Source organism: Octopus bimaculoides, chromosome 3 (assembly GCF_001194135.2).
Source record: "Octopus bimaculoides isolate UCB-OBI-ISO-001 chromosome 3, ASM119413v2, whole genome shotgun sequence".
Taxonomy (NCBI): Eukaryota; Metazoa; Mollusca; class Cephalopoda; order Octopoda; family Octopodidae; genus Octopus; species Octopus bimaculoides.
Genome location: NC_068983.1, coordinates 121,436,002 through 121,455,535, shown reverse-complemented (window position 1 = coordinate 121,455,535; position 19,534 = coordinate 121,436,002). Strand labels below are relative to the sequence as shown.

The 19,534-nt window shown below is 39.4% G+C and overlaps 1 protein-coding gene across 1 annotated transcript in view; it reads left to right on the top strand.

Moving 5' to 3' along the window:
- The first annotated feature begins 6,880 nt into the window (after positions 1-6,880).
- Positions 6,881-19,534, top strand: part of LOC106882854 (cAMP-dependent protein kinase catalytic subunit PRKX) — a 146,814-nt gene continuing 134,160 nt past the window's right edge. The window contains exon 1 of the mRNA XM_014933657.2: positions 6,881-8,492. Within this exon, the coding sequence (XP_014789143.1) occupies positions 8,366-8,492 (127 nt within the window). The 5' untranslated portion in view covers positions 6,881-8,365. The remainder of the gene's footprint in view (positions 8,493-19,534) is intronic.

Below are 19,534 nucleotides of genomic sequence, written 5' to 3'. Positions count from 1 at the left end.
AGACCAGAACTAACCAGCCAGAATATTCCGTACCAGGTAACACAGGTCCCAGCATCCGACGCTCAACTACAGCTCTGCTCCTTGATCGCAACTTCCTGCGTATGAACATTCTAAATCTCCTTGTGTAACTTTTATACGAACTGGTTTTCTCTATCTCAGTGTTTTAAGACTTTTTCACAGTCTATGTTACAGACACTTTTACTATGTTCTGTGTTTTCTCTCACACACACACTTGTGCACTCATAAATTTTCTTTCCTTTCAGGAAAAAACAAAAAAAAATCAGACTTTTACATCGCGTGATTCCACTTTCCTGGACAGTTGTCATCACGGTTGTTTTGTCATTGTCAATTCTTTTGTACATTGCATGCATGTATCTCACAAGTGTACATCATTTCTTTGATTTTTCTTTGTGCGTGTTTGTGCCACATCTTGTGGGTGGTTTCGGTGGCCATCTTGCCTCAGGCGCCCCTCCAAATTTTCTATTTTCGTGCTTTTGGAACTCGAGGGGGAGCCATGTAGTGACGCCTTAATAGCAGACGACATTTCCGGAAAGCTTATCCACGCATGCGCAGGGACTAGTTCGGGAAGGAATACAGGAAGAGTCTCATGCGCATGAGTAGTCATCGACATCCAAGCTTACGCGCCTATTTTCATGTTCTTTCTCGCTGGCCGACGAAGGGCCTAGACGTCGTCGCAGCTCTCTCCAACATTCCAACTCTGGAGCTAGACAAATAACCACGCAACATCATTGACGGCGTCTCAGTAACCAAAGGGCGAAGTGCTGCCAAATTCTATTGTAATAAATATTGTCGTGTTGATAGTTCAGAATCTGCGTTCCGTTGTTTCTTCAAGAAGGTAATGTACGGAAGCGGAGTACACCTAATGGTGTATAAACACTTCCCTACAACTTATTTCGATGGTGTGTACCAGATCTGTGGTGTCGGTGAATATATGATTCAACACATTACACTGTACGTTGTTCGCATTGTCAGTTGAAGTAGTCTTGAGTGGCGTTAATTAGGCCGCCCATTTAAATTTTGTTTAGAAGTGAACATACAAGTTGAATACACTATGAAGTCCATTTTGTTGCTCGTGTGTTCAGGCTACTCTCAAGGATGTTAGTGTGTCAGCCACTCCGAGTATCTTCTTCCAAACAACGATGATGAGAATGTATCTGTGGAGATTGATATACGTTACATGACCTCATGTCCCTCAGTGTCTAGTGAACAATCAGCACTGCATAGATTTTGAGTGAATAAAGAGCAGTGAGTCCTTCACGAAGCGGCGAAGGTAAAGAATATGCACACCACCCGTTTTCGGCGTTTAGGGTTACGGTTACGCCGAAAACGAGTGGTGTGCGCATTCTTTACATCCGCCTATAAAGCTATAGATCAACTTCGCCATTTCTCTCTGGATCAATAATTTGGTCTACATACTTTTAAATGTGAAGCCTGCAGCGCGAGCCTCAACGTTTCTTTTTTTCTTTTAGTAAGAGATAAATCGTGTAGGCTAGTTAGCTAGAGAAATGCATCCTAAAGACTAGGTTTCCTTTTCGTTACCAGATACTCTGTCTACATACCCAACACTGCAGCACTCTCGATCATCTCTTCTATTCACATTCCCATCATTCTCTCTATAAACAGGGAGTGGTGGTGCAAAAGTAGGTATACTGTATCACTAGCACGTTTAGTCCCATTTTTGATATTTTCAGTGTCATTAATCATAATAATACATTTATCATAACTATTATAATATTTTTATACTTATACTTGTTTCAGTCATTTGACTGTGGCCAAACAGGAAAACCGAGGAATAAAATTGTCCAACACAGCCTGCAAACAGGCAACAGTTCACAAAAACAATTTTCAACAATAAATTTTCAACAACAGTTTACAATAATTAACAGTTTCAACAATAAAAAATGAGAACTCACAGAGCGCAAAAATCACGACCGAAGTCTTCAACCGGAAGCAAGACCACACAGCCAAGGAGTATTGTACGCGTTTTCTTTTTTTTTTTTCATAACTGTATACTTGCTTTTGCACCACCAACCCCTATTTATGTGTGTATGTTCATATATGCAGTACATACTCTCAGAAGTTAAATTTGAGCACCAAATGCACCGGATTTGCAAATTAAAGAAATATACTCAGTTGCATTGACACCTGGTACATTATTGTAACTAGCTTGCTTTTCCCCACAGACTCTAATAACTGATTCTTACACGTGGGAGTAAAGAGATAGTGCAGGAGTTAACTCCGAGGGCAACATTTCAAATGTATTATTGGTATTCCATTATTTCTAGTTAGAACACTTTATTCTATATTCCTTTAGTTCGTGTGCCTCTGGGTTATATGTGCCAAATCAATCCAGAGGAATGATACGCATGAGATATCCTGTGCTCCTATTTTGATGAAACTTTCTTGAGATCTGGACCCTCGATGGTAGTGGTTATTGTTTTTTTCTTATTGCATTAAAAGAGGAGTGGAATTTTATTGATGAGGTATTAGGGGTATTCAGGTCTGGCCCTAGGGATGCTGGTGTCACAGTTGTAGCGTACACTTGAGTGAAATTCCTCTCTATTATATACACATACATACGAACATAGTAGATAACAGCTAGCCTTGGCCGCATTTTGGACCCTGCTGTGTCCACTACTCTGATTGGTTGGTATTGGCGCAATTTGTCTCTTCGCTATCGCGCGCCAATATACAACCAACCAATCGCAGCCCTCAAATAAGGTCACGTGTGACAGCCTGTTTTCTACCTCAGCTGAGCCTACGACTCCTTATAAAAAACCTAACTTCTCGATGTCATTCGGTTCCAGACCTTTTAAAGTCTGGCCACTGACCACACAAGACACCGCCAGTTCCAACGGCAGCCACGTGGAGACTCATCAACTTCGTCCAACAGCATTCAGCGACCTCCATCTCCGCCGCCACCATTCGTCCTAACGTCAACATCTCTCTACGTACACAACTCAACAAGCAACTCGCCCCGGTTACAACACTGCACTGTTCGTGAACTACTTCACCATGGATCAACAATGAATATACAACCTGCGAGAACTCCTGTACCAAGTGACCCAGGCAGCAGCATCACAGCCACAACTCACGTGTGACCTGTACTGCAGCCGGCTCTGCATCATCGCCGCAACTTCTTGATACAGTATTTCAACAACCGCGTACAATTGACTACGAACTGGTGTTTATGATTCTTGTGTCTATGAACTTACTCCTCACTTCGATGGCTATAGTCTCTTTCACTGTCTCTTCTTTATCGCCAACGCGCATACGTCTATGCCTACATACACACGCATACATATTATTCTTATGACGGTCTGTCTATTATTCTGTATATATGACGCACACACAATCACACATGTTAACATATCAATAAATCTTTCCTTAAACATTCTACCCGGTTGTCTCTCTCTCTTATTTTCCTCTGGTACGTATATGCATTGTTCTATTTTCATTTATTGTATCGACCGTGTGATGTACTACGGAGCCATTCTCATCACCTCGCTTCGCACGGACGTCATAAATCGGCGACCCGTTCCAGCTCCTTGAAACTACAAAACAATTATAATGGGAGGAGAAACTCCACAGGTATTTAAACCTTCAGTTCCATTATACAGTCAAGTTGAATTCCGGTCCCTGTACAAGTTTTTTTTAAAAATTTCACAAGGGGAACAACCAGCGAGTGTGTAGGACCTCCATCAGTCAAAGTTGATTATGCATCTATAATCGTATGCAATAAGCCTAGGCAAGATTTTTTGAGCAAGACTAACTGTTGCTCATGCATGCAAGTTTTCCCTTCATGATACCAAGAGAAAGGCCGTCAACTTGGGGCCAATACTGCTTAGTGTCAGGGTCGTTTCTATCAACACAATGAGCAAATGGTGTCTCACCCAAGCTTCTGACAGTTCTGCCAATCCATCGCCCTGGTTCGGATCATTTTTTATCAACCCCAAAAGCGTAAAAGGCAAAGTTGACTTCGACAGGATTTAAACGTAGAGCACTGAGTTGGAAAAAGTACCACAATATTTGTTTATTTGGCGTATTATTTTCAATTCTCTCTTTTATTTTGCAGATCCGAAGCGCAAAACATGTGCTTCTTAGTACATGATACTTCGAATGACTGCTTAAGTTACTGCTACTTTCAATCGGCCCTGGTCACAAGCTTTCCTAAATGTTAGCAGTGTATGATTTAACAGCCTCGAACAGTGATTTCATAAGACATGACATTACATTACATAGGTACTATCACCTTTAACACATCAACACAACCAGTCTTCACCATCATCACCATGAAAACTCTACGTGATGATGTTCTGCACATTATTTTGTTACTTCTTTCAAAGATAATAAAACAAAAGTAGGACCCTGAGGTAGGTGATGGTATGGCATATAGATTTCTTTTATTCCCTATTTTTCTCTGATGTTAATAATAGTGGTGGTAGGTAATTTCCTATGTGACGTTCGTAAAGGAGGCGCAATGGCCCAGTGGTTAGGGCAGCGAACTCGCGGTCATAGGATCGTGGTTTCGATTCCCAGACCGGGCGTTGTGAGTGTTTATTGAACGAAAACACCTAAAGCTCCACGAGGCTCCGGCAGGGGATGGTGACGAGCCCTGCTGTACTCTTTCGCCACAGCTTTCTCTCACCCTTTCTTCCTGTTTCTGTTGTGCCTGTAATTCAAAGAGTCAGCCTTGTCACACTGTGTCACACTGAATATCCCCGAGAACTACGTTAAGGGTACACGTGTCTGTGGAGTACTCAGCCACTTGCACGTTAATTTCACGAGCAGGCTGTTCCGTTGATCGGATCAACTGGAACCCTGGACGTCGTAAGCGACGGAGTGCCAACAACAACGACGTTCGTAAAATCATAGTGATCCAAAAGGTTTATTTCAATAAAACATTTCATAATTATAACTGGTGCACGATGCAAACAGCGAGTAAAAAAGTGAGGTAAAATGTGAGACTTTGAATTAAGTTTTGCCCTGGGCACAAGTGAAAATTCTTCAACAATCCACGCCTAGCACACCAAGCAATACAAGTCTCTGAATCTGACAAAGACCGAGTCAGTGTCGTAATTATATGTCTTTCATTGATTATCGGCTGATCTGTATTTCTTTGGGATTCACAATAAAACGAGGATCAGCAGGGCGTCCACGAGATATGCTAATCGAGCTAAAATGAAATTGTAACTAAATCAGTTTCGATTTTACAACTGTCAAATAGGTAATTACCGTGGTGGTGTTGCCATGATGATGTTTCGTTAGTAGTGGTGTATGATGGTGACAGTCGTGTGATTCTCGGTATAATGATATCGGGGTGGTGGTGGGCATTGTTGTAAAATTAAAAAGGGAGGATAATTTTTTTTTTTTGTGGTGGGATTAGTGTTATGAAAAGAAGTGTGGACAAGTGGTTAGGGAGTTGGGCTTAGGGTCGTAAACTCCGTAAGCATTTTATTCGAGTTGCTCCAGTTTACTCAGCCTAAAATGAGTACCAGTAGTAGCTAGTATTGTCCCTTTCGGGGAAGTGGGGAGTCCCATACTACAAGTCGCTTAGCCTTGAAACCAGGATAAGCTCTGGTCTATAGAGACACAAAAATTGTATTAGTGGTGATATTGTGTAACGTTCGATAAGGTGGCGGGCTGGCAGAATCGTTAGCACGCCGGACAAAATAATTAGCGGCATTTCGTCTGTCGCTATGTTCTGAATTCAAATACCGCAGCAGTCCGACTTTGCCTTTCATCCGGGGTCGATAAAATAAGTACCAGTTGAATACTGGGGTCGATGCGATCGACTTACACCCGGCCCCGAAATTGTTGGCCTTATGCCAAAATTTAAAATTTGAAACCATTGTGTAATATACGGAGGAGGAGCTTTCCCTTTGCAATAAATGTTGATGATGATGAAAGGCAGCGAGCTGGCAGAATCGTTAACACGCCGGCCGAAGTGCTTAGCGGTATTTCGTTTGTCTTTACCTTCTGAGTTCAAATTCCGCCGAGGTCGACTTTGTCTTTCATCCTTTTGGGGTCGACAAATTAAGTACCAGTTGCGTACTGGCGTCGATCTAATCGACTGGCCCCCTCCCCAAAAATTTCGAGCCCTGTGCCGAGAGTAGAAAAGAATAATGTTGGTAATGAAGGCGGCGGAGATAATGATGAGGCTTCTCTTTATTCCCCACTCCACTGCTATTTGCACAGTACTACTAATGTTTGTATGGGTATACCAGTGGTAGAGACGTTGTTACTGTATTGTAATGGTGACTGCAATGATGGGGACGACATTAGCCTTATCTCTTTCTATATTAGTCATGATTGTAGTATAGATATTTGATATACTAACATGGTGTTGGTATAGCTGTCGCTTCCTTCGTCCACACTTGTTACTGGTCGATAGTCTCTTCATAATGGTAACGACTACGTGTATCTCCTGTCTCTGATTTTTCTATTCCCCCCCCCCTTTTAACTAGAAGTTGTTGATCGAACAGACATAGGATCTTAGGCCTGCCAGCTGTGACAACATTATCTTTTTCGGACATAACGTGTTTAGGACTGCTTTATCGAATATGTCCTTCTTTTAAAGCAGTATGGTGTTGATATGAGGGAAATTAAGTCGCAATTTCTAGCACTTACATTGCGTACTGGCCTCACCTCCGTAGTAAAGCGTTGATAGTAGCCGTGTCAACAGCGAACGGTCTCTCTCTCTCTCTCTCTCCATCTCCTCTCTATTTCATTTCCTTTCGCTCACTATATTTCTCGAAGTGAACTGTCACTCGTTCTTTATCTTCTTTGTTATCCTCCCCTCCTCTCTTGCACCATATACTCTTTCCTCTTTGCTTCTTTCTTTTTGTTTGCATCTCTTTATTTTCTGTTCTGAACATTTTTGTGGCGATGGCGGGAGAAAACAATTTGCTCTCTTTCTTATTGTAAATTGTTTTCTTTTCTACTTCTCTCTCCTTTATTTCAGACACTCACTCTCTCTCACTCTGCCCTGATCTCTTGCAATCAGGACGTCTTCTCTTACCTTCCTTTCGCACGCAACTGCCAGCTTAGTAAACTCTCGTCTTTCTACTTACACAACTTTATATAGTCACTACTCTCACTATCTCTTTATTTCTCACTATTTGTATTCCTCTCTCCTTTTGTCGCTCTCTCAATCACACACTAGTCTTTTTCTCCCCAGGCAGCTTCTCCTTCATTTGCTCTTACTCATCCCCTGTCTTTTTCTTTCCTTCTTGATTTCTATTCTCCCCCTTTTACAGTTTGTTTATTGGATGGGTTTAGATCAACAAGCGCAATGACCTGTTAGACGCACACATTTCTTTTCTCTATACACACATACATAGATTTACACAGTAAACAAAAACACACATCTTTCAGCTGTATATATATTTACACTCTTATACATACACATCGCTTCCCGCTACACACACAAGCATATTACCATTTATTTACATATATTTAAACACTGACACATTCTTACTAACATATTCTCTGCCTAGTTCATACCCACCTCAGCACCAGACGTACAGATTGTGAATTCTGTACAATGTTTTGTGGATAGTCTTGCCTGTCTCACCTCCTTTCCTCTGTACGTGTTTTAAAAGCAACAGTAAACACACTAACATTGAATTTTACCCCTGAACAAACTGGTCCACAAATGGAAAACTGAAGTACAATCAACTCTTTCGTCACTACTAACAACATCAACTATAAAGGAAAGAAAAAATATCAAACATTGGAAAAGTTCCCAGGTTCTTTCTCTTTATTGAAAGTTTCACACGCATACTCTCCCTCCCTACCGTTCAGCGACTGGGGTTCATTCCTCACTCACGTCACCGACATCACTATCATCTCACCTACCACACATACATGGTGACAACATCAATAACGGATATATCAAAATGTTTAGAATTAGACTTGCCCCTACACCTTGCGGTTTGTGCAACAGAAAGTTCAGGTATTGCTGACTGGTTATATTCACAAATATATGTATGTATATTTATCGATGGATGTGTATGAATGTGTGTGTTATTTGTGTTAGTTTGTGAACAAGCATATCGTTTTGAAAGGAGACTGTTGCTGGAAGTTCCTTTTTAGTAGGTGGCCCATTACTTCATTTACATCGGGATGTTCACAGTACCGGCTTAATTGAAACAAAAAAATTAACGAATTTATAGTCTGCCCGATCATAAATAAGTTTTCCGGTACACTCAATTTTCATATACACGCACGCGCGCGCGCCCACACATACATTTTATTACTGTAACATTTTGTTTGTGTCTTCCCTTTCGAAGGGGGTAAAAAATATAAGTGTGTACAATTAAGGAAATAACTCTTGAAAGCCATGGCATCTGCCAGAGTGGCTCGCCTTCGAAAACATGGATCTACCATGAAAGATGCACCTTTACCTGACAAAGACGATGAGAAAAACGGAAACAAATTGGAAAAATACGATTTTTTAACAACTATTGGTAAGTTCTGTCTTATTTAATATGTATATGTTGTTGTTGGTTGGTGATTAATGAGCGAATAATTCCGTTTTTCTCATTTCCATGAAATGCGCGCTAACCTCTCTCACGCCGGGTATGTATATACAAACGCACACCTCTGTCCGGTGTTTTTAATGCAATATCAAAAAGGAGACAGCTAAATTAAAATTTAAAGGTCCATAGCTGAAATCTAAAGGGGCTTTGAAAAGTGATACAGAAAACTTGTGTTACATTTGGTGGGTTTGTATAAAATGTGTGTTAAGCGAGGGCTTGAGATTTTGACAAACAGTTAGTTGACTGGACGCTTTTCTGTACTGTTGTTGCCTATCGTCACGACCCAATATCGCGTCAAATTTTGTACAGTGGTGGAGATTCACTACAGTTGATCGACTCAGCAAATCTTATATTTTTTTCTAGGGATAGAAGATAAACTCTGTCATTGCACGAACTAAACTAACGAAGAGAGTTTCTCGTTACCTCATGCCAAAACTTTTTATGCCGGTCCTCCTGGTTATCACTTCCAACTGCAAATACTTCTTTAACATAAACAACGAAGATCATCTGCGTGGTCATTAAACCTATGAAAAACAGAAGCTGAGTTTCCCTCAGATGACTCTGTCTTAAATGAAAGGACACATTTGACAATGAGGGCCTTCATACAACTCCCTATAAAGATGAAAATGATCTTATCTGGGCAACAACAGCAAAAACACAAACGAAGGAGCCCCTGTTTGGTCGATCGACCTGCTAGTTATAGTAGTAAAAGTCTCTCTCAAAGCGTACCCTTTAATCATAAATCAGAATAAATTCGCCTGTATATTCCAGATATACGGAGATATGGTCACGGTTTGAACGACTTAGTTCATCGATCTGCTCTGTCATGGTTGACCTGGGACTACATAACAACATCGCTATCACTAACCCCACCCCAACAACCCTAGTACATAACTTGTTTCACTCCTTCTAATACTGCTACCATCACAGATATAGTTCTCCTACGACCCCACGCGCTTCACCACCATCATTACTACTACTACTACAACCGCTATTTCTATTATTACTACATTAACTACTCTTATCACTAACATTTACCAGTGCCACACTCGCCTCAAATATCACATTGCTACCACAAAACCACCTCTACCTCATAAACCTCTACTGTTAAACAAGTCACTATTACTGCCACCAGTCACCACTACCCCACAACAACAACAACTACTACTACTACTACTAGCAGCAGCAGCAGTAGTAGTAGTAGTAGTTGTAGCCACTTCTTCCTGCCAAAATCATATCCCTTTACCTAATCCCCTCAACATCATCTGGCCATGCCAAAATACAACCTGAACCATTATTACCACCACCACAATGACAGCTGCTGTCCCTTTCAACTTGTACATCTGCTATAAAGCTTCTTATGTCACCTACTTTAGCCAGTGGCAGAAGAATCCTTCCAGCTGACTTACATAGTCAGGCAGCAGTCTAATTGGATGGACATAGCATAAGATAACCAGCTGGGCAGGAATATTATTCTGTATCCTATTCACTTTACCTATCTGTTGGTAGCAGTAGTTACTTGAGACTGCTTTGTTTTTAGTGAACAGGGCAATACTCATGGCTCTTTGTGTTTTTCAAGACCTCTGAAACAGATAGAAAGATGGGAGGATGTTATCCTTAAACTGGAGACCTGGCCCAAATACTCACTACAAAATGAACTCTGTTCAAGGCACCTAATAAAAATAGCAATGTTAAACTGCCTGGCATCATATTCAGAGAATTTTATGCTTTTTGTACTCATGGTTATAAAACTAGAGCTAAGAAAATGGATCTTCATCAGTTTCAAAGATGTAGATTCAGTTATCCAATCAACTGAATCAGTTGTTCATTGAATGTAAGTGGCTGAGTATTCCACACACGTTGAACCCTTAACTCTTAAGCATTCAAATTACTTTGTCAAATGTAATGCTTATCTATCTATTCACATTGTTTTGAGTTAATCATACATTATCTCATAGCTTTGAAGTTTCAATGATGTGATTGTTTATTTTTAGAATGATATTTTAGGATAGATGTGAGAGACCAGATCTGTCTGGTCTGAACATAGAATAGGTAGAATATTCTGGCTGGATATGGCCAGTTTAGATGTTAAAGGGTTAATATAATTTTCAGGCAGAATTAGTGTGACAATTGAATTACAGAAACAATCTGTCCAATGAGCTCCTGTATTGTTTCTGTCTACACAATTTCACTTATCTGACTTGAGTTGACTTGAGATGATGGTAAATGACACTTGCCCAAGCACCTTGTTATTGTGAAGTAAACTTAACCATATGACCATTCATTTTTAAAAGCATAATATTGTAGGACATCAGGGTTACTATAACCATGCTGTTTGAGATACAGCAGAACATTATTTTTAAAAGCCTCTCTCCAGAGATTCAGGAGACACATATTTATATATGATTAGAGTCGAATGGATGAAACCACTGAAAGTAAATCAACAGAGAGTTGAGTACCTCAAACTGGTGAGATTCATGCAACTGATGTACGGTTTGAACATCTGTAGGAAAAGTATGAGTGGAGTGGGAATTTCAGAGAGTTATGCTGAGTGAATTTGGAAGGTGAAACATGCTGAGAGAATAGACAGAACTGTTGTATGGGTGTGGGTAGTTTAATAGAGCAGAAGCCATTGTAGAAGTAGAAGAGGCATAGAGAAAAATGTGTGATCTGTGGTTGTAGCATGTTGATGAAAAAAAAATCTTTGCTAATCAGTTGATTGTTTTCCTTTTTGGATATAGCAGCAATTTATCACTGACACAAGTATTCTGTTGCTATTCTGAATAGTTGACCTAATTCTAGGGAATAAACAGACACCAGGTATTGCAGCAAAGTTACCAGACTGGGGAAGTTCTGGACCACATTAGTTTTATTCCTAGAATCATCAACATCAGCATCGTCGTTTAATGTCTGCTTTCCATGCTGGCATGGGTTGGATGGTTTGACATGGAGCTGGCTAGCAAGAAGCTGTCCAGACTCCAACTGTCTGTTGTGGCATGGTTTCTATGGCTGGATACCCTTCCTCATGCCAACCACTTACTAGTATGTGCTGTGTGCTTTTTATGTGCGACCTAAAATGGTTGAGATAACATAAAGCATGAATTTTCAGCCTATTGCTGTGTCTTTAGTTGTGCAATCCAACACTATATGTCCATTACTTCAAGTCAATGAGTTGTGTATGTAGGGCTGTTCCCCTCAACCCACCTCATCAAATTTCTCTCCATGCATACCTGTTGAAAAGGTGGTAGCTCTATTACTGAGAAGTTCGAGTGCAGATGTTTAGGTTGAAGTATTGATGGTAGGTGTTGTGGTGCTGGTGGTGGAAAGAAAATCTGCACAGCAAGTGTTCTAGAAAAGGAGTATTTGGAAAGTACAACTGTGATGGTGGTGGTACTTGTAAACTTAATGGTACCATGTTTCAGTTGAAATACACTATATTTGAATTACTTTCAAAAATAGTGAAGGATTAGGAAAAATAACTTTGTCATTATTATGCTGTATTTGGAATATAACATAAGATTTTGATATAGTTTTAATTCAGATCACCTTAAAACAGGAAGCTTGTATTGTAGAACCAGGAGCAATCTCAGGTGAGTTGGTATCAAAAGAGTTAATCAATTATGTTGGCACTCCATCGCTTACGACGTCGATGGTTCCAGTTGATCCGATCAACGAAACAGCCTGCTCGTGAAATTAGCATGCAAGTGGCTGAGCACTCCACAGACACGTGTACCCTTAACGTAGTTCTCGGGGATATTCAGCGTGACACAGTGTGACAAGGCCGACCCTTTGAATTACAGGCACAACAGAAACAGGAAGTAAGAGTGAGAGAAAGTTGTGGTGAAAGAATACAGCAGGGTTCGCCACCATCCTCTGCTGGAGCCTCATGGAGCTTTAGGTGTTTTCGCCCAATAAACACTCACAACGCCCGGTCTGGGAATCGAAACTGCGATCCTATGACCGCGAGTTCACTGCCCTAACCACTGGGCCATTGCGCCTCCAAAATCAATTAAAACATAATACAAAGAAAAATCATAGGCATTAATAATTCTTGTCATGTGGAGCAAAGGGAAAAAGTGTAAAAAGAGGTTATAGCAGTCCACTGTTAAACATAACCTTTTTCATGCCAGGAGGTTTTGGTCATACTACTGACTTGTTAACTCTGCTGTGCTAACATACCACTAACAGTCATATTTTGTGCATTTGAGGTTGGCAATCTAACCCCTAATTCTTATAAACAAGAGTCCAGTTACATACTCACTAGACCACACTAGTTCTCAAGAAAATATCTAGAATTTAAACAGAGAACCACTCACTAATTCAGTAATTTAAAATAATGGTAGGGGAAATTTTCTCAGGTACACCATTGTCAAGCAAAGCATATAAGTTAAGTGAGAGCTTAGTGGCTGTTTAGCTCTTGATGAATCTTGACCAGTCTTGTGATAGGAAAACCTTCCAGCTAAGACTTAGAGCTACCTAGGGTGACATTATCTAATGTCCTTAAGATGGCGGGCATGTTTTGAAGAAAATTTGGTTGCTATTTTTTAGTTAGTTTGTTGACCATGTTGCAGGGATGGATTTATATGGTGGTGAGGGATTTAAACGGTAGTTAACAATTATAGAAGAGCAGAGCTCTCAATAGCTGGGATAGCAAAATCAGTGAGAGCATACTGGGTTATAGTTTTTGTGGCTGTTAATTAGTGTTGTGTAGCAAATGGCTTCTTACTGTGTGTGTGGTGAGAAGCATCTTCCTGCTGGATAATTAATTAATTATTAAGAAATGTAATTAATTTTTCTGATTTGTTTCTGCCGTTTGACGTTGGTAGTCATGGCTATGTGATTTGTTTTTGTTGAGTAACCCTTCTCCCTCCCATTTGTTTAATGTTAGTTATGGTATTCAATTGGCCATGTAATAGGCATTTTTATCTATACATTCTGCTTTCATTATGGTTAGCATTATTGCATCAACAAAGACCAAGTCCCGGATACATACATGTAGGAAACATGTTCTTGTTAATTCCTCTTCATGCCTTTTGTTTACTGCACTTAATGCCACTAGACATGAAAAAGAAAAAACTAAAAAACTTTCAACTTTCCTTTTCACAGTGGTTTCTATTAATTACAAAATATGAAGACATTGCAAATGAGAAATATCAACAAAACTAACCAGGTTCATGTGAGCCAGTGTGGGAGCCTCTATATAGTTGTCTTAAATTGCTATAAATAGCAGCCAAAGCTTCCTCTAGTCATATGCTACCAGTTTTAAAAACACAGGATATACTTGATACTGTTGTCCTAGTTATACTGTATTGGGGAAATATTGGAATGGTTATAGGTAAGACTAAACAACAACAATCTGGTTAATATTGATTATACTACTGAGCTACAGTTCTGCAATCCTTATAATATAAACACTAGTGGGTATATTAAAGGAGATTGAGCTGCTTGATTCAATTACATAGGGAATCTCTTACTCACTTCTATGTGGTTTGTTATAGAATTGCTTTTTGGGTCAGTTTTGCTTTTGCAGACCTCTGTGGCACAGAGGCAATTAATCATCCATTGAGCATTCTGGTTGTTTCCTGGGACAGACTGTCAGGCATGTTCCCATGTTAGTATAAAGTTTGTTTGAGCAATTCTGTACATCTTGGGATGTGAGTAATGAAACTGAAAGCTGAGTGATATTAGTACTTTTATCATAACTGAAACCCATGAGAATGTTGGAGTTCAAACAGCATTCATCTTTTATCCTTTATTTGCCTCTGTCGTTAGATTACAGCCATGCTGAAGTTGCACCTTGAAGGTTTTTAGTCTATCAAATTGATCCCAGTAAGTCTGGTGCATATTCTATTGGTCTCTTTTGTTGAACTGCTAAATTACAGGTATGTAAACAAACCAGCACTGGTTGTCAGGCTGTGGTAGGGGACAAAACACAGACACACAAACACATATCCCTCTGTTTGTCTCTCAGTGTGTCTGTCATCATCATCATCATCATACATCTGTTTTTCATGCTGGCATGGGTTGGACAGCTTGACAGGAGGAGTTGGTAAGCCCAGGAGTTGTATCAGGTTCCATTGTCTGTTTTGGCCTGGTTTCTACAGCTGGATGCCCTTCCTAACACCAACCACTTTACAGAGGGACAAAGATAGGTGTCTTACTGTAGAGTTAATACATGGATACCGCAATTGGAAAAGAAAGGAAAGTGAGTTTGAGACTAAGGTAAAGAGAGCGATAGTGAAAGAGCTGAGGGCACAGATGTGTCAGGAAATGCCTTTGAATGATATTGGGGTGGTGAGAATAGGTGAGATGATATAGAAGTTTGGATTGGGTGAGTAGGCAGGATTGAGGTGACTGTAGCAAATGATGGAGAGAAATATAGAAGTTTGCTGGGGGTGGGAGGTAACAGGAGTTGTGGCAAATATATGAGGGCACATATATATACGTATGGTGGGCTTCCACACAGTTTCCATCTACCAAATCACAATGCATTGATTGGACCAGGGTTATAGTAGAAGACATTTTGCCCAAGATGCCACAAAGTGGAACTGAAACTTGAAACCATGTGGTAGCAAAGTGAGCCTTTTAACCACACTACCATTAATGGTGAACTATACACAACACTCTGGTACCTGCTCACGACTAAATGGGTTGGGCTGGTGAGAGTTAACTTTCTTTGGCCATGGTCCCACAATATCAGATTAAGTGATTATAATAGAAGTATCTGTAAATGACAGGATGCAGTCTGTGGGGTATTCGATAAGTATTTGTGATATTTTATAAAAATACTACGTAGCAGGAGTGGCTGTGTGGTAAGTAGCTTGCTTACCAACCACATGGTTTCAGGTTCAGTCCCACTGCGTGGCATCTTGGGCAAGTGTCTTCTACTATAGCTTCGGGCCGACCAAAGCCTTGTGAGTGGATTTGGTAGACGGAAACTGAAAGAAGCCCGTCGTATATATGTATATATATATGTGTGTGTGTGTGTGTTTGTCCCCCTAGCATTGCTTGACAACTGATGCTGGTGTGTTTATGTCCCCGTCATTTAGCGGTTCGGCAAAAGTGACCGATAGAATAAGTACTAGGCTTACAAAGAATAAGTCCCGGGGTTGATTTGCTCGACTAAAGGCGGTGCTCCAGCATGGCCGCAGTCAAATGACTGAAACGAGTAAAAGAGTAAAGAGCAAAGAGCTTCTTATATGATTGTCTTATATGTGTGTGTGTGTGTGAATACATACACACATACACATAAACACTAGCCAATTTATTTGATGTTACAAAGACATTTAAATAAAAAAAAAGAATATATACATGTATATTCAACTACACAATCTATGTCTGTGTGTGCGTGTTTGTTTGTGCACATGTCCAAATATGTATGTATAATGTTATAATGCAAAGTCTCACCTGTGTGAACTGATTAACCCTCCTTTTCTATTTATAGCATTTCATTTGTGAAGTTAAAACTGGAATTACAAACATGTGTGCACGCACAATATATTCCTATGAATGTTATCATATGTTCTTACGGTGATCTTCTCAGAACAGAGTTTTGAACTAATTAAAGAACTAAATGAACACATGTGCATACACTAATGGTAATGTGCGTGTATGTGTTTCCATATATGTGTATATATATATATATATATATATATATATATATATATTCTTTTATTTGCTCCAGTCATTAGCAGTTATGTATAAATGTGTATACACACACACACACACACACACACACACACACACACATATATATATATATACAAGCACCCACTACACTCTCGGAGTGGTTGGCGTTAGGAAGGGCAATTGGCTCAGGGCTGTAGTAGAAGTCACATACTGTTGGTGTCATGTAGTGGGACTAAACTTGAAACCATTCAGTTGGGGAGCAAACCTTTGAACCACGTAGCCATGCCATTGTAAAATGTGTAGCTGTTGTGGGAGATGAATTGAAATAAAGACACTTCAATTATACTTCTTTTAAAGGCAGTGAGCTGGCAGAAACGTTAGCATGCTGGGCGAAATGTTTAGTGGTATATCATCTATTTTTATGTTCTGAGTTCAAATTCCGCCAAGGTTGACTTTGCCTTTGATCACTTTGGGGTCGATAAATTAAGTACCAGTTGCATACTGAGATTGATCTAATCAACTGGTCCCCTCCTCAAAAATTTCGGGCCTTGTGCCTAGCATAGAAAATAATAATAATAATAATAATCGAAATCGAACTAATTTCGACGGCTGGCACCCATGCCAACGTTGTCTCCTTCATTAGACATGAAACTCGGCTTGCGAAGACCTGTTGAGGCAAGCGAAAGCGTGATGACACCTGTGCCCTGGCACTTGTGCCGGTGGCACGTGTAAAGACATTCAAGCGAGATCATTGCCAGTGCCGCTGGACTGGCTCCTGTGCAGGTGACACGTAAAAGACACCATTTCGAGCATGGCCGTTGCCAGTACCGCCTGACTGGCCTTCGTACCTGTGGCACGTAAAAGCACCCACTACACTCTTGGAGTGGTTGGCGTTAGGAAGGGCATCCAGCTGTAGAAACTCTGCCAAATCAGATTGGAGCCTGGTGTAGCCACCTGGTTCACCAGTCCTCAGTCAAATCGTCCAACCCATGCTAGCATGGAAAGTGGACGTTAAACGATGATGATGATGATGAATAATAGAAGTAAAATATAATCAGTGTATGTGTGAATGTTTATTATTAATAACCCAACCAAGACAGCAAACTCTTATTTTTGAAAAAAAGTTTTTTGACCACTAGAGTAATCACAAATGCAATATAGAAATTTTTCACTATCAAGTTAAAAAGCTCTGTTTCTCCTAGTGACCTTACAAGTCCAACAACATTACAGAATTCCATCTCATACACAGCCACTTCAATTGTGAAAGTCTTGAATGTTTTGGTCTTGTTCCAAATATTTCTTTTGTCAGTTGTCAGCTTTAACCTTTCTCTGTTTATCACTCACCATTCTTATCTCCACCTGGGATGTATATGGTTAAGTAAAATAACAGTAATTGAACAAGCTGTTTCACTTCTTTTAAAACTTTCAGCTCAAATCAATTGTTTTACCCTTACTGAAAGTCCACCAGTTTTGTTTGTTGTATCATAGATTAGTGTTTGTGACATTTGAAGTTAGAAAATAAAATATAACAAAAACTTTTTGTGTTTATTTCTTCAAGGTCTTTTATTCCTTTCTTTGTCTCTTTCTCCTTTTCCCTTTTTCTTTTGTTTTCATTTTGGCTATTTTTATTTCCTATAATCCTATGATTAATATCCTCCTAGTATTGAACCCGCGTCATCTTGTCTCATTATTTACTTTTCATCGGATGTCACTGGAGTATATATACCCTGTGTCATTGGGGTTTAAAATCAGTCTTGACTTTGAGTGCAGTTTGTGACACAGTTGTGTAGTTTGTAGAACTAGAGTGCAGCTTGTGGCATTGGAATGCAGCTTGTGCTATTGGAGTGGAGCTTGTGGCATTGGAATGGAGCTTGTATCATTAAAAATATGGAATCAGTATGTGGTCTATGACACTGGCATGCCCTATACCACTGGAGTGTGGAACTTATGTTATTGAATATTTCATGCTGGGGTACTGGACTGTTTTAGATAAGTATTGCAGATTACTGCTTGATGATGCCAACGGGATGGAATATTTCAAGAACTGTACATAATATTTAGGGTAGGTTTTAGGAAAGAAAATACTCTATTACTAATGAGAAGCAAAGAAATGGATACAGTTAATATATTTGAGCGGACATGAGAGAGTTTTGGAGTGTGTGCTGACATAAAAGAGTATTTGAGTAGGGTCTGTGAATGGCAACCGAAGATAGTGAATGTGAAAATGTAGCAAAATGTTTGGTAAGTTTGGTGGCTTCAAATGAAAGAATAATGTTCATGTTGGATGAAATTGAGTAAGCATGATTTATTATTTACATTGTTGCATTACTAAATACTGGGCCTTAGGATTTGTATATGCCACAGTGCTGTAAATTAAAATCAGAAATTTTATTTTACCACAAAGAAGACAATATTAGTGAGACATCAGTTATTCAAACTTCCAGGAGAATAGAACATCATTGATGTAAATATAAGAATGTAACATGTTCTAAAGTATGTTTTATGCAGTTAGTGTTGCAAATTTAAGAAGTTGTAGGAAAGAGGTATTAAGAAATTTACTGGTATGATATGTCTACTGAAAACAAGATGCAAAACAGAAATTCTACAAAAGAATGGGGAGAGAAAATTAAATATAACATGAAACATTTAGCTTGTCATGTAAAGAAAAAAAAATTTGTCTAAGATTATAATTTTGGGGCCTATTAACCTCATCTTTAGAGATGAAAATTTTGTCAATATTTACATCTATGTTACATCTTGAATGATTTGATCTCTGATTGTTATCAGCTGAGATTGTTGATTTGGTTGGTATTCAGTTTGAAGATTCGTAGTGTTTAATGTCTTTAGGAATAACATATTCTTGAAGGGAACTTTTAGAGAGTTGCTGCTGTGGTAGGTAAAGAAGGATTGGGGAAAAGCATTTATAGTGGGAGGTGTAGTTTAGTTATTTAGATGGCCAAAAGAAAGCCAGTAAAAACATGGTGGCATAAAAATAAATGAAGAAAAGAAGATTGCACTTCATATTGTTTGTTGTAGTGCTTGAAATAAATGTGAGAGAAACCTTCTGTTAGTGGTGTAGGTAACATGAAACATTGTGTAGGTCAAGAGAGCAAAGATGAACTTTTATTAGAGAGATAAATAGATGAAGATAGTAGTGAATACATCATATTAACATGTAAACAGTGCATGTCAATTAGAGGGGATAAATGAGAAAGAAATACAAAGGTGTGTGTGTGTGCAGATGCATATGTTTATATCTCTGTGTGTGTGTGTGTATATGTACGTCTGTGTGTGTGTGTGTGTGTATATATGTATGTATATATATATATAATATATATATA